Source organism: Maniola jurtina, chromosome 18 (genome assembly GCF_905333055.1).
Source record: "Maniola jurtina chromosome 18, ilManJurt1.1, whole genome shotgun sequence".
NCBI classification, from domain to species: Eukaryota; Metazoa; Arthropoda; class Insecta; order Lepidoptera; family Nymphalidae; genus Maniola; species Maniola jurtina.
In genome coordinates, this window is record NC_060046.1 from 12447928 (window position 1) to 12461066 (window position 13139).

The 13139-nt window shown below is 37.3% G+C and overlaps 1 protein-coding gene across 1 annotated transcript; it reads right to left on the reverse strand.

Moving 5' to 3' along the window:
* Window positions 1-3642: 3642 nt before the first annotated feature.
* LOC123874263 (DDB1- and CUL4-associated factor 12 homolog) lies at window positions 3643-12327 on the reverse strand. The gene is made up of 10 exons (XM_045919510.1): window positions 11943-12327; window positions 9959-10115; window positions 9003-9155; window positions 8068-8189; window positions 7525-7624; window positions 7098-7248; window positions 6654-6811; window positions 5512-5668; window positions 4559-4656; window positions 3643-3862 (listed from the first exon to the last, which is right to left on the reverse strand). Exons 1-10 carry the CDS (start codon window positions 12038-12040, stop codon window positions 3710-3712), a joined length of 1347 nt encoding a protein of 448 aa, XP_045775466.1. The 5' UTR covers window positions 12041-12327; the 3' UTR covers window positions 3643-3709.
* Between the last annotated feature and the right edge of the window lie 812 nt (window positions 12328-13139).

A 13139-nucleotide genomic window follows, 5' to 3' on the forward strand; every position in this document is an offset into this window, starting at 1 on the left:
GAAGGTTTATTCAATCCATTTTTAACGGTATGTTAAAGCACATAAAGTTGAGTTTTTGTTATTTAGAAGGCTGCTTTGATTCGTCTATTTCGTTCGGTTAGACTGCTAGTTCGATTGATCGAACAGTCTGGAAAAAAATATCTATCCAGAACCAATTATTCTGTTTTAAGTCAAATCCGATATAGCAGCATCTAACTGATGGACTTAATTTACATAAATTATTCGACAATCACCCAAATGGTGTTTTTGCACTCATCCGTCTGCAGTTCATTTCCGCGATTCTTGAAAATACGATTCGAAGTGGCCGTCATACAAATACGTACTCATTCGATTCGTATTTTGACGGGTCCGCCAAATCACGAATGAGAGCGCAAACGCAAGTCTAAGAGAACGGAATAAATATTACGCTTCTGAATAGCTTTTAAATACATATAAAAAATTACGGAATCAGCAGGATTCGAATCTGCGTCTTCTGAATTGCGCCCGACGCTCTGACCGCTAAGCCACGATTTCACTTACTGCCAATGGCGAAATTTGTGATATGTATGTTCAGTTAAGTACTGAAGCGACTGTTAATGGTATCTAGTAGCGAGACTTTGCAGCTAATACTTTCAAAGGCCTATATTACACAATATAGGTCTTTGAAAGAGAAATGATATATTGCTTTTTGTCAGAGCGTCGCGCGCGAACCCAGAAAACCCAAAAAACCCAGAATCCTGCCGGCTCTACAATTTTCAGTATGTATTTAAAAATTAGAAATATTACGCATCTGATTTGTTAGGCGGAGCGTTCGGACAGAACGGACTTTTTATGCCAGGTTGTAATCGTTCTTCGACCGTCTCCACTTTGCAAGTGGGCACCGACGCGACGCTTATTATAATTCAAGTCTTATATCGCGTACAAACTATTATTATGTATGCAGCTTTACACACCTACTATACATTTTGCTGGCAATAGTGAAATTATTGGCCACAGAAATATTCTAGGTAAGTACCAGCGAATAATCGTTTGTGAATCGCTGTTGTTCCACTAGTCTGTACACCGCTTTACTTTATCTTGACTTCATACACAAATTCGTGCTATTGCTCTGATAGTTTAGGTACAAACTTTATTGAGTAAGGGTGAGATTTATAGAGTGCACCTTAACTTTGCTCACACTTAAGCATTAAGATTGAGTTAAAACGAGACAGATTTATGTGAGAGATACATCTGTCTCGTTTAACTCCGTCTTAAGCTCATTTCTTTGACCTTGGACTTTGACCTTGAATATATATTTTTTGCAAATGTGAGAGCGATTGTTCATAGTTAATTTATACTTGTATTCCCAACATTCGTACCTATTTTTACTTCTATGCGAATTATTGTATCCTTGAATGTCTATTTTGACCGTAATATATATTATATTCCATAGTCTGAAATGAGCTTTAAGTCTAAGCAAAGTCAGAGTGCGCTTTGATTTCAACCTAAGGGCTGATTTCTCAGTCGGTAGAATCTTCTTTTTTGACAGGTAAACCTGTTCAACCCTCATGTGGGCCTGTTTCAAAACTTCCAAATAAAATTTATCTAATAAAAAAAGACGGTATGACAGTTTTTGTATTGGGAATCTGTCAAGATAAGAAACCGTTAGATAAAGTTTATCGGGCAGTTGTGAAACAGACCCCTATTTAAAGGAGATTGGCGAATTCCATAGAGTTTCTGACCCAAACTAACAGAACCGTGAGCCTCAAGCCCACGTTCACGAATCCAACTTCTCATGCTTGTTCTAGTAAACCAGTCTAACAAAAAACTTCATCAAAGTCTATCAATTAAAGTTGGGAGAAAAAAGATATTCACTTGTATTGCCATGTAATGGTTATTTATAACGTGTGCTTGTGAATAATTATATTTTTGATCCCCATCTTCTAAAAGTATCAGGCTTACGCAGAAAAATACTCTGAAAAATATTATTAAAATTAAATGATTTCTGAATCTGAACGGTTTTTAAAAATGCTGGGTCAAAATTCGCCAACCTGCCTTATTAATAATACATATGTACAAGTTAACCTAAACATTATTGTAGATACAGCTTCATATCGTCCGCGAAAGGTGTAGTCGCCCTTTGTGAGGCAGAGTTGAGTAGGTAGGTTACAATTTTCTAATATGATTCAAGAGTTCTCAGATTTTCGCAGTTATAAAATTGACGGGTGATAAATTCGTCAATAGGGTATTGGACTGTAGTCATAAAATGTGATGTTTTGTATAACGGTAGTTTATGGGGCTAGAATTCATTCTTAAAGAAATTAAAAAAAAAAATAGATTTTTCGAAATTTTTAACATAGTTACTAACGTCAGGCTATACGGAATGACGTCACAAGTAGAGGAAAAATATTTTTATGTTAAAAATGGAAAAAAAAATCATTTACCGCCTTGTGACGTCATTGATCACCTTCCGTACAGTGACGTAAAGAATATTGTTAAAAATTTCGAAAAATCAATTTTTTTTTAATTGTTTTCTTTATTAATGACTTCTAGTCCATAAACTACCACATACCACACACACTAAACATAAAATCATTGTATAATCAGCCCTAAATACTATAAAATATATACTTTTATATACAGAAAATACATAGCTGTTGCTAATTTTTAGTTCATTTTTCGATTACATAAGTGCATTTTTTATTCTTTCGTACCAATTTATCAATAAAATTTTATACAATATTTATATGTTCGTTTTTAGACTTCGGGAATTTATTATGAGTAGTAATTATTAATTCGTAAAACTCGTAGCTTTAGTTATAAGTTACGTAATTAATTATCACTACTATATCGTACAAATTTAACAATTTCGACCATCAAAAGGAGTACAATTGTGCCCACATTGAATCAATGATTTTGACTTTGATTACATATTTTACCTATATGCTGTCCATCTCAAAGAGACGTAAGGTATTGATGTCCCAGAAATAGTAATTAATCGGACATTATTCATGTTTGTTTTTTTTTTCAAACATATTATTCAAAAAAATAAAAAAAATTGGTTGAAATAAATAATATTATTATTTTGGAAAGAGACATTAGCCGCTTAGAGAGATAAATTGATAGAGAACTGCAAAAAAAAAAAAAAATCTAATGAAGATAGTTTAATAAAATTGATTAAAACTCTCGGATAACCTCTACTTGTTGGATCTGTGTTCTTCGCGTAGGTTTTGGGAAGACATTCCCAATACCCATAGTTTGTTAAAATTGTTTAAATAGTATGTACAGCTGCTTTTCTGAGTGACGCTCAAATACAATTTTGTTTTTTATGTCGCTATAGCTCCTTGCATAATAGACGATGTGAATTAGTTATTACGAATATTGAAGGTTTTTGCGCCAGTCCATTTGTCTTCCTTGCTCTCCTATGAATATAAGCCTTCCAATAAATCGCAAACGGAAACTCAAGAAGAGACCTATGTCCAGCAGTGAACTGAAACTTAGTCTGCAAAGTCAAAGTGCGCTCTATAGAGTCAGCAAGAAACTCAGCAGTTGCTCTACTGCCAGCTCTTCTCAGTAGAATCTGCTTTCCGAACCGGTGGTGGTCAGACGCAGCATACGAAGCGCTAGGTGCCCTACATAAAATAAATTAATTTTGAACATTTGTCCATAGTGCGAAATTGAAAATAATAAAGACCATGAAGTAGTGGTTTCAAAGAGAGACCTATGCCCAGCTGTGGACTTCCATTTCCCACTATTGCCATATGCCCGCGTAGTTGCCAATGAGGGGTGCGGGTAGGGGTCCCCCCGCGGTGAATATCCGAGTACCGCTGTCGTCATAGCAGTGTGTATAGATGGCTGGCACGTACTTCACTTGGTTGAATCCGTCCGCTTCTTCGTCCGGGAACTGTATAAAAACAAGCAATTTAAAACGTTTTCAACAAAATAAGTATTAACTTTAAAAAACCGGCCAAATGCGAGTCAGACTCGCGCACTGAGGGTTCCGTACTCGGGTATTTTTTCCAACATTTTGCACGATAAATCAAAAACTATTAAGCATAAAAATAAATAAAAATCTGTTTTTTTTTTTTAGAATGTACAGGTAAAGCCCTTTCATATGATACCCCACTTGGTATAGTTATCTTATTTTGAAAATTGAAACATTTTATTTTATTTTTAAATAATGTAACCACAAATTCGCGGTTTTCAGATTTATTCCTGTATATTTTGTATTATAAGACCTACCTACCTACCAAATTTCATGATTCTAGGTCAACGGGAAGTACCCTATAGGTTTTCTTGACAGACACGACAGACGGACGGACAGACAGACAGACAGACAGACTGACAACAAAGTGATCCTATAAGGGTTCTGTTTTTCCTTTTGAGGTACGGAATCCTAAAAAGAATTTAAACTGAGTTTTCTGTCTTTGTCATTTGTAGGGGATTACGTAATAGAGAGCCCTATACTAATTCCTCTCCGTGGATAGAGTATAGGTCTAGTCTGTTTAGTGTTTAGACTATGTTGTCTGTCAGTTAGTCTGACTAAATTAACTGACAAACGATATTGTGTTTTATGTAAAGCTCGAAAGACAGGACTTACCACATATCCTCTAGAAGCTTTCAATGTGACAGTTTTGCAGGAGTGGATATTACTTTCCAAGTATTTGCCCGCACGTAGATCGTAGAACATCAATAGGCCTGAAAAAAAATATTAAAAAAAATATAAATATTTTTCACACCACTCGACAATGCTTTATTACAAGACCTGTTATCTATTGGTAAAGTACGTTATTCATAAGGCTTAGCAGGCTTGTACTGACATCCATTAAAACCTAAAGGTAGGTAAGACACGGTAGGAAAGGCATTCCGAACCAGTGGTAGATGCATTTGACGATTCAAAAGTACTTGTAAAAGTTCAATTGAATAAAAATATTTTGAATTTTGAATTTAGACACATCCCACATCTAAAGAAAATTTTAGTCATTCAAATATTGCTGTCTCGCTTCGACGAATGACAGCGTCCCTCTCACTCGCGTGATTTGAACTTTGCTATCTATAGATCGTTTCAACATATAGTTCCTATGGCGTTATGTTGGCTCCCCTGTCTGTCCAAGTCATTGGCACCATATTTGCATAAGACGCAGATTTTGTTTATTTTCATTTGATTTTTCATGAATGAATGAAATGAAAATCAAATGAAAATAAACAAAATCTGCGTCTTCTCATGCCAATATCTCAATAGCTCAACGGTTATAGGAGCGGACTGAAATCCGAAAGGTCGCCGGTTCAAACCCCACCCGTTGCACTATTGTCGTACCCACTCCTAGCACAAGCTTAACGCTTAGTTGGAGGGGAAAGGGGAATGTTAGTCATGATTAAAAATGGCTAATATTCTTTAAAAAAAAAAAATATGGTGCCAATGACCACCCAATGACAGGGGAGCCAACATAACGCCATAGGAACTATCCGTTGAAACGATCTATTGCTTCGATGAGTGATGCCGTCCTTTTCAGTTGCCGGAGCCCGCACCATAGATGATGAGGATTGTCTTACCAAGCCCCGTGCCAATAGTGAGCATGTTGCCTCTGAAGCTGGCCGAGCGGATGCCGCAGCCATTGTACCGAGACGTGATCTTCTTCACTGATTGTAGAGTTCTGCAGTCCAGCAGTAGGGTGTACGACTTGCAGCCGATGGCATAGATACCGCTTTCCTGACAAATGAGATTTTTGACATTAAACTAGAGAAAAATAAAGCTTTGAAGGAACAAGTGTAAATTAAAAATTTGTAACACCCCCGACAAGTGAAGGTTACAGTAACTAGAAAAGAGCTGATAACTTTCAAACGGCTGAACCGATTTTCTTGGATTATAGCTAAGAACACTCTCGATCAAGCCACCTTTCAAACAAAAACAAACTAAATTCAAATCGGTTCATTAGTTTAGGAGCTACGATGCCACAGACAGATACACAGACACACAGATACACACGTCAAACTTATAAAAAAGTGAAGTAATTGAACAAACATAATTATCATAGTTAACAAGTGTAAATTAAAAATTTATAACACCCCCGACAAGTGAAGGTTACAGTAACTAGAAAAGAGCTGATAACTTTCAAAGGGCTGAACCGATTTTCTTGGATTATAGCTAAGAACACTCTCGATCAAACCACCTTTCAAACAAAAAAAACTAAATTCAAATCGGTTCATTAGTTTAGGAGCTACGATGCCACAGACAGATACACAGATACACACGTCAAACTTATAACACCCCTCTTTTTGGGTCGGGGGTTAAAAATGTTAACAGATATACACAGAAATACAGGCACTGTTACATATTGTTGGAGTTTTTACGTTAAACTAAATTAGTACCTATTTAAAGCTAACTTCAAACTGTGTAATTCTGTGAAGCTGTCAAAATTACAATAGACGACAACTACTTACAATTACTATCATGGGTATTGATCCATAGTTCATAGTAATATTATGTGAAAGTGTGTGTTTGTGTTGTGTGTGAGTATGTTGCATGGATGTGTTGCGTGTGTGTTGTTGTGTCTGAGTTTAAGTGGATGTTTTATATTATTTTATGCATGTGTTGTGTGTAAGAGGGTGTATAGTGGTACAGGAGTATAGTTTGTGTGTATGTTCGTGTGTGTGTGTGTGTGTGGGTTGCGTTGGTTTATGGTGTGTGCATGTACCTGTGTGGCGAGGCAGACGAGGTCCTGGCAAGACGGCAGTTTACGAGACAGGGTTTGTCGAAACGTCGCCGCATTCCACACATGTATGTAGCCATTTAAAGTTAAAGCGGCAATTTCACGCCATTTCTCGTTGAAAGTGATCGCCCGCACTTTTTGACCTGCAAGAATTTTAAAACTAACATTACTTAACAATCTCATATGCAAAATTTTTCGAGTTCTGGAAGCTTTTTATTGGAGAACTATAAATACAAAAACTTGATATTTCAATATGTGATTTTTAGAGTTTTGTACCTTACTAAGGCTCCGATGTCTGTCTGTCAGCGGGCTTGTGTCTCGTGAACCGTAATAGGTAGAGAGTTGAAATTTTCGCAGAATGTGTAATATCTATTGCCGCTATAACGACAAGTTATAAAACTTTCAAAATTGTGTGGAGTTTGTACTTACCGGCTTTACAATCTCTCAAGGCGACAGGGGAGATATATCCGTGATGCGGCTCGGGCGGCGCGGCGGGCGGCGGCGCGCGCCACAACGCCAATTTTGAATCTCGAGACCCCGTTACTAGGAATTCATCGTCTAACCAGCACATGTCTAAAATCTGCAGAAAGAACATGTTTAAATTTTCATTACAACGAACCCATCGCCAGCTGCCTTTCCCCTCCAACTAAGCGTAAAGCTTGCGCTAGGATGGGTACGACAATATTTGGGTGCAACGGATGGGGTTTGAACCGCCGAGTTTCGGAATTCAGTCCGCTCTTCAACCGTTGAGCTATCGAGGCTTCTTCAGGGTATACGATGGGTTTCCCTAGGTGGATGCCACGTTTATGCATTAGAGCTAACTACAAGGTTATGAAATATTAAAAATCACACATACCCAGTCTCTGTGTGCCTCCCCAACACACACAGGGTCGAGTGTGGGCAAGCTGTATATTGCTAGTTCGCACGAATTCCGACCGCCCGTCGCTAACAATGTTCTGAAATAAATATTATTGCATAATCTATATTTCCATATTATTATTATACAAGTCGTAATAAAAAAAAAAAAACAAAAAACACGACTTTCCTGCCGAAAAACGAACTAAAAAATAAAAAACCACATTTGAGAATGGCGCTACACAGCGGTCTTATTAAAATTTTAAAAAATATATTTTTTTACTCAGATACAAGCTAGCCCTTTACCGCAATTTCATACCGTGGACACCGACCAACCGTAGGACATCTAAGTTGATTTTCCGGGATAAAAAGTAGCCTATGTCTGTCCCCCGGATATAAGCTAACCCTGTACCAAATTTCGTCAGAATCGGTTATACTGTTGGGCCGTGAAAACGTAGCACACAGACAGACAGACAGACAGACACACTTTCGCATTTATAATATTATTAGTATGATTGGATGGTAAATATATGGAAGTTTTTACCTTGAGGGGTTAATTTGTAGCGCGTGTATGCCAGTCTGGTGCTCGGCGCCGGGCCACGGCGCGCGCGGCCGCAGCGTCGGGATGGCGTCCAGCGAGCGGGAGCGGACGTCGTATACCATGAGCTGCAAAACCAAAGCCAAAATTAAAAAAAAAAAAAATATTAAAAAACCTGTATTTTAATGCTTAAACTATCGTGAGTGATTTCCATTTTAAGTATAGAATGTATAACTCGTGCGCATTAACATGGCACCTGGCTCGAAAACAACCCTCCTCCCACTTCCCAGCGCGATGTCCCGCTCTCGCCGAGCCGCCGCGCCGTGCGAGACCAGTAGCGGCACGGCGAGAGCGGGGCATCGCGCGGGGAAGTGGGAGGAGGGGCTGTTTTCGAGCCAGGTGCCATGTTAATTCGCACGGGTAATACTGGCTTTACTGACGTATTTAGTCGATGTAAGCTCATACATCATCATAGGGACTCAGCTCGCAATTACTAGTCGGGCTTACATTGACTTATACGTGAGTATAGCCAGTACATTCTGTACTTAAAACCTGTATTTTTTAATCAAAAGTCAATTGAAATGTAATTAAGTATAATTGTATGAGCTTTGCCTATCAGATCAAATTGGTCATCAAATTTTTATCAGGGATAAAAATCCGATGACCTGGGTACGGTTGCCGCTAGTGGTATGAAATTATATAATTTCTGAATCTCTGGTCTGGTCTAGTGGGAGGCTTTGGCCGTACCACCCTACCACCGTAGTTACCACCCTAGCGGCAAAGCCGTGCGATTTAGTTTCTGTACTGTCTTGTAGGGTTTAATAAAACTGCCATACCCCTTCCAGGTTAGCCCGCTTCCATCTTAGACTGCATCATCACTTACTACCATGTGAGATTACAGTCAAGGACTAACTTGTATCTGAATTAAAAACAAAACTCACCTTATTACACTTGGTGCCAAACACCACCTGTCTGTCGGAGAGCCACTGCGAGCAGAACACTTTGTTCATATTGCCCAGATTGACGGGGGATTCGCGGAACATGTCATTTGTAAGCATATGGCGGGTGGCGTATGATGGCTCCACGGACCGCGGCTGGAAAGAAAAAAAATTGGTTGAAAAAAAAACACTTCAAGCCTTACATGGAACGCCTCAGAGCGAGGTAACGCCGCATGAGTCATGTTTTTTCGTGCGTGCAGCCGGCTCTATCGAATTATAAGACGTTGTCACGTCAAAACGTATTTGTTAGTACAATAATTCCCGATTTTTCAGGGTAAAAAGTAGCCTGTCTATCCCTGGGATTCAAGTTAGGGTTGGGTAGTTTGTACAAAATTTCGTCAAAGTCGGTTAAATAGATCGACCGTGAAAAGTAACAGATAACAGACATCTTTCTCATTTAATAGTAGAACAGATAAATTGAGCTATTAACATTTCCTCTCAATTAGTTGCAACTTTTTTGGCATTAACAAACACACTTTAATAAATGTGTCCCTGGCTAACACAGAACTTGTGTGTGTGTGTGTGTGTTTTGGGATTATCTTTTTCAGAATAATTTCTTAAATTTCCAGTATGCTTACTACAGCCATGCATTTTAGCCATTAACAAGAAGCTATCAGCCAATCCTATAAAGAGTACAAACTAAGAAAGGGAAATCCTAAATAGGGAAAAGGTGATATCCTAGCTAGAAATAGTATTTTTATTTAATATGTTATACTTAATATTATTTTCAATGAACTTTGTCATACAAAAATATATTCTAGCTAAGACATCACAGCATGGTAGAAACAAGTTCCCTTTTTCCTTCCTCAAAGGGGAGTTGGTTTTACCAAACAACTTCCCTTTGTTAGCTTGGATGCAATATACATTGATGTTGATAGAAAAAAAAAAGAATTTCCTACTTCTGGTGCCAGTATCTCTCTGGAGCGCACATAGTCCACAAAGTTGTAGGAAGTGGAGAGTATTTTGTGCTGCTGCGTGGGCGTCTCCTCCTCGCTGTCACTGTCCGAGTAACACACAAAGTCTTCTGGCTTGTCTGGCTTACGCTGCTGTTCTAGCCTGGAAGTTGCATACTTGTTGATTTTAAATTAATCACACTAATATTATAAAGGCGAAAGTTTGTATGTGTGTGTGTGTGTGTGTTTGTGTGTGTGAGTGTGTGTGTGTGTGTGTATGTTTGTTACTCCTTCACGCTAAAACTACTGGACGGATTGGGCTGAAATTTAGAATGGAGATAGATTATACTCTGGATTAGCACATAGGCTACTTTTTATCCCGGAAAATCAAAGAGTTCCCACGGGATTTTTAAAAAACTACATCCACGCGAACGAAGTCGCGGGCATCAGCTAGTAATGTATATGTCACAGCAAAATGGCATAAGCCAGTAGTTAGCCAACTCCCATAGTGATATGGCTAACACCCGGGAGATGTTAAAATGACTGGCCAGGCTCATGAACATTGTATTGTAAATCAAATCTATAATAAGAGCATCCGCTGAGTTTCTTGCTCATTCTTTCAATTAGGAAAGGTATTCTGATGCAGTAGTATCACACTAATATTATAAAGGCGAAAGTTTGTGTGTGTGTGTGTGTGTGTGTGTGTATGTTTGTTACTCCTTCACGCAAAAACTACTGGACGGACTTGGCTGAAATTTGGAATGGAGATAGATAATATCCTGGATTAGCACATAGGCTACTTTTTATCCCGGAAAATCGAAGAGTTCCCACGGGATTTCGAAAAACCTAAATCCGCGCGGGCGAAGTCGCGGGCATCGGCTAGTCTTCTATATAGTAGGTTTTTGACAATTCAAAAGCATTTTGTAAAATTTTATTTGAATAAAAATATGTCTATACAATTATATAGATACATATATTATATAAAGATTATTTTATTTTGGCTAGAAGATAACAAGCTAATGCCTGACTGCAATTTTATCAGATAGGTGGTAAATACAGTCTAAGTTCTTAAATATTTACCAAAACAATAGAGAAAAAAAACCTGGCCAAGTGCGAGTCCAACTCGAACATGGAGGGTTCCGTACTTGCATAAGCACCATAAATAAAAAGTGTTATGCATATAAAAATAAATAAATATCTGTTTTAGAATTTACAGGTAAAGCCCTTTTATATGATACCCTACTTGGTACAGTTACTTTGAAAATTGAAAATACTAATTATTATTATTATTTGTTCATGAACACATTTTTTTTTTTTGTAATTTAACCACAAATTCTAGTTTTTGGATTTTTCCCTTTACTTGTGCTATAACATCTACTTACCTGCATGATGGTCAACGGGAAGTACCCTATAGGTTTTCTTGACAGACAACAGACAAACAGATGGAGAGACAGACAAACAGACAACGAAGTGATCCTATCATGGTTCTTTTTTCCTTTTGAGGTACGGAATCCTAATAATGAAGTAAGGACTAGATTACACTAATATTTCCATCTATATGCAAATTTAGAATGGTATGTATGTCAATGAACTTCATACAATATATGTATAGGTACTACATTTGTTAGGATTATATTTGTTCACTTTATTGTGCAAGATAATTTTTGAGAGGCCATGATAAACATCATAATATATCAATATATTTGATGAGGTTTTGCAATTATTTTGTGCAAATATTCATATTTAAATTTACCTAAATAGTATGATAAAAAAAAAAATAGATATCGTGTATTGTTCAGGCAGGTTTACACAAATATTAAGAGCAACCCTATTCTGAAAAAATACACATAACTGAAAATACAATTAAACTACTTGCTTTGGGAGGAGTCTTTAAAACATTTTACTGTTCCATATTTAAAAAAATGCTTTTTTCACCAAATCGATACTCCTAGCAATACGTACGTAAGCAAAGGAAATAAATTGTTCTCACCTTAACGCTCTCATTTTGGCTCTTCTTTCCTTTATTCTATTGGGGAGGTAACAAGAGGGATACCTCCCCTCGATGGCACGTCTCACGGTTTGCGCCATTATATAAACTAATTAACAAAACCTAAAAGCCTTAATTATTTCACTAAATACAAGAACGATCAACTGGTCACTTTCGTTTTGTTCTGTTGTACATTGATCCATAGTGCGACATGTTTCATTATTGCGTGCTGGTCTCGACCATGGGAACACTTTACTCACTTCCTTTAGATAGGGCACTTTGTCAAACGCAATACATTACTGTTAATATATCAATATTAAAAGAATTTAAATAAAAACTAGATAAAAGAATCCCTTTTATCGAAATATCTGCAGAGAAAATAATGATAATAACCACAGACAACACCTAACCAAAATTGACTTTGTGACAAGTTGTCAAAACGCAAAGCACAAATGTCAACCGAGTGTCAACCACAGATACATAATTTAAGTGTCTATGGCGTCGTAGCTTTGGCGAAGGAATGCTCAACCAGGAGAACTTAGCTGAGAACACAATATTACACAGCTCCATAAAATCCTAACTAAGACATAATTTCAATTCTCACAAAATGTCCACAACACAGGCCAAAAGGTCACCACCAGCGATTGTAAAATGTAATAGTAAGACCTCATTAAAAAAAAAATAGAGAAAAACAATCGTGATTACGCTTTCTTTGACCTACACTTTTAAAACTACATATCTTTTCCTTACGTTTTTTAAACACGACTACTTAGTAACACGATAGCTTTGATAATAAGTCAGGTTTTGTTGATCGTTTTACAATTTTGCACAATAACCGTTATCAATCCAGTTTATAAAAGTGGTTGACCTACTTTTTACAAATTTGGCACAAATAAAATATCCAAATGCATCTTATTTTGAGATATGAACAAGTAAGTAGGTGTACCTCAAAAAAATTTAGCGCCTATTAGCTGTAATTTGGAATAGAGATAGGAGAGATAGATTATAGCCTGACATAATACATAGGCTAGGTACCTACTGAGGACCAAGTCACGGGTATAGGCACCGATATTACTTTCTAGAATATGTCTGATCAAATCTATTTATATTATAATGATGAATCTATATATTCAAATCAAATGGGAACTAGTTACGATTGTATGGAGTAAGTGACGGAGAGAGTAATGTTAACACCAGGTG

Coding starts and splice junctions, on each gene's coding strand:
- LOC123874263 (XM_045919510.1), bottom strand. CDS start 12,040: ATGGCGCAAACCGTGAGACGTGCCATCGAGGGGAGGTATCCCTCTTGT. Junction 8,190..9,002: donor TTGGCACCAAGTGTAATAAG/GTGAGTTTTGTT, acceptor TTGGTTTTGCAG/CTCATGGTATACGACGTCCG. Junction 3,863..4,558: donor AAGCTTCTAGAGGATATGTG/GTAAGTCCTGTC, acceptor GTTTTTATACAG/TTCCCGGACGAAGAAGCGGA.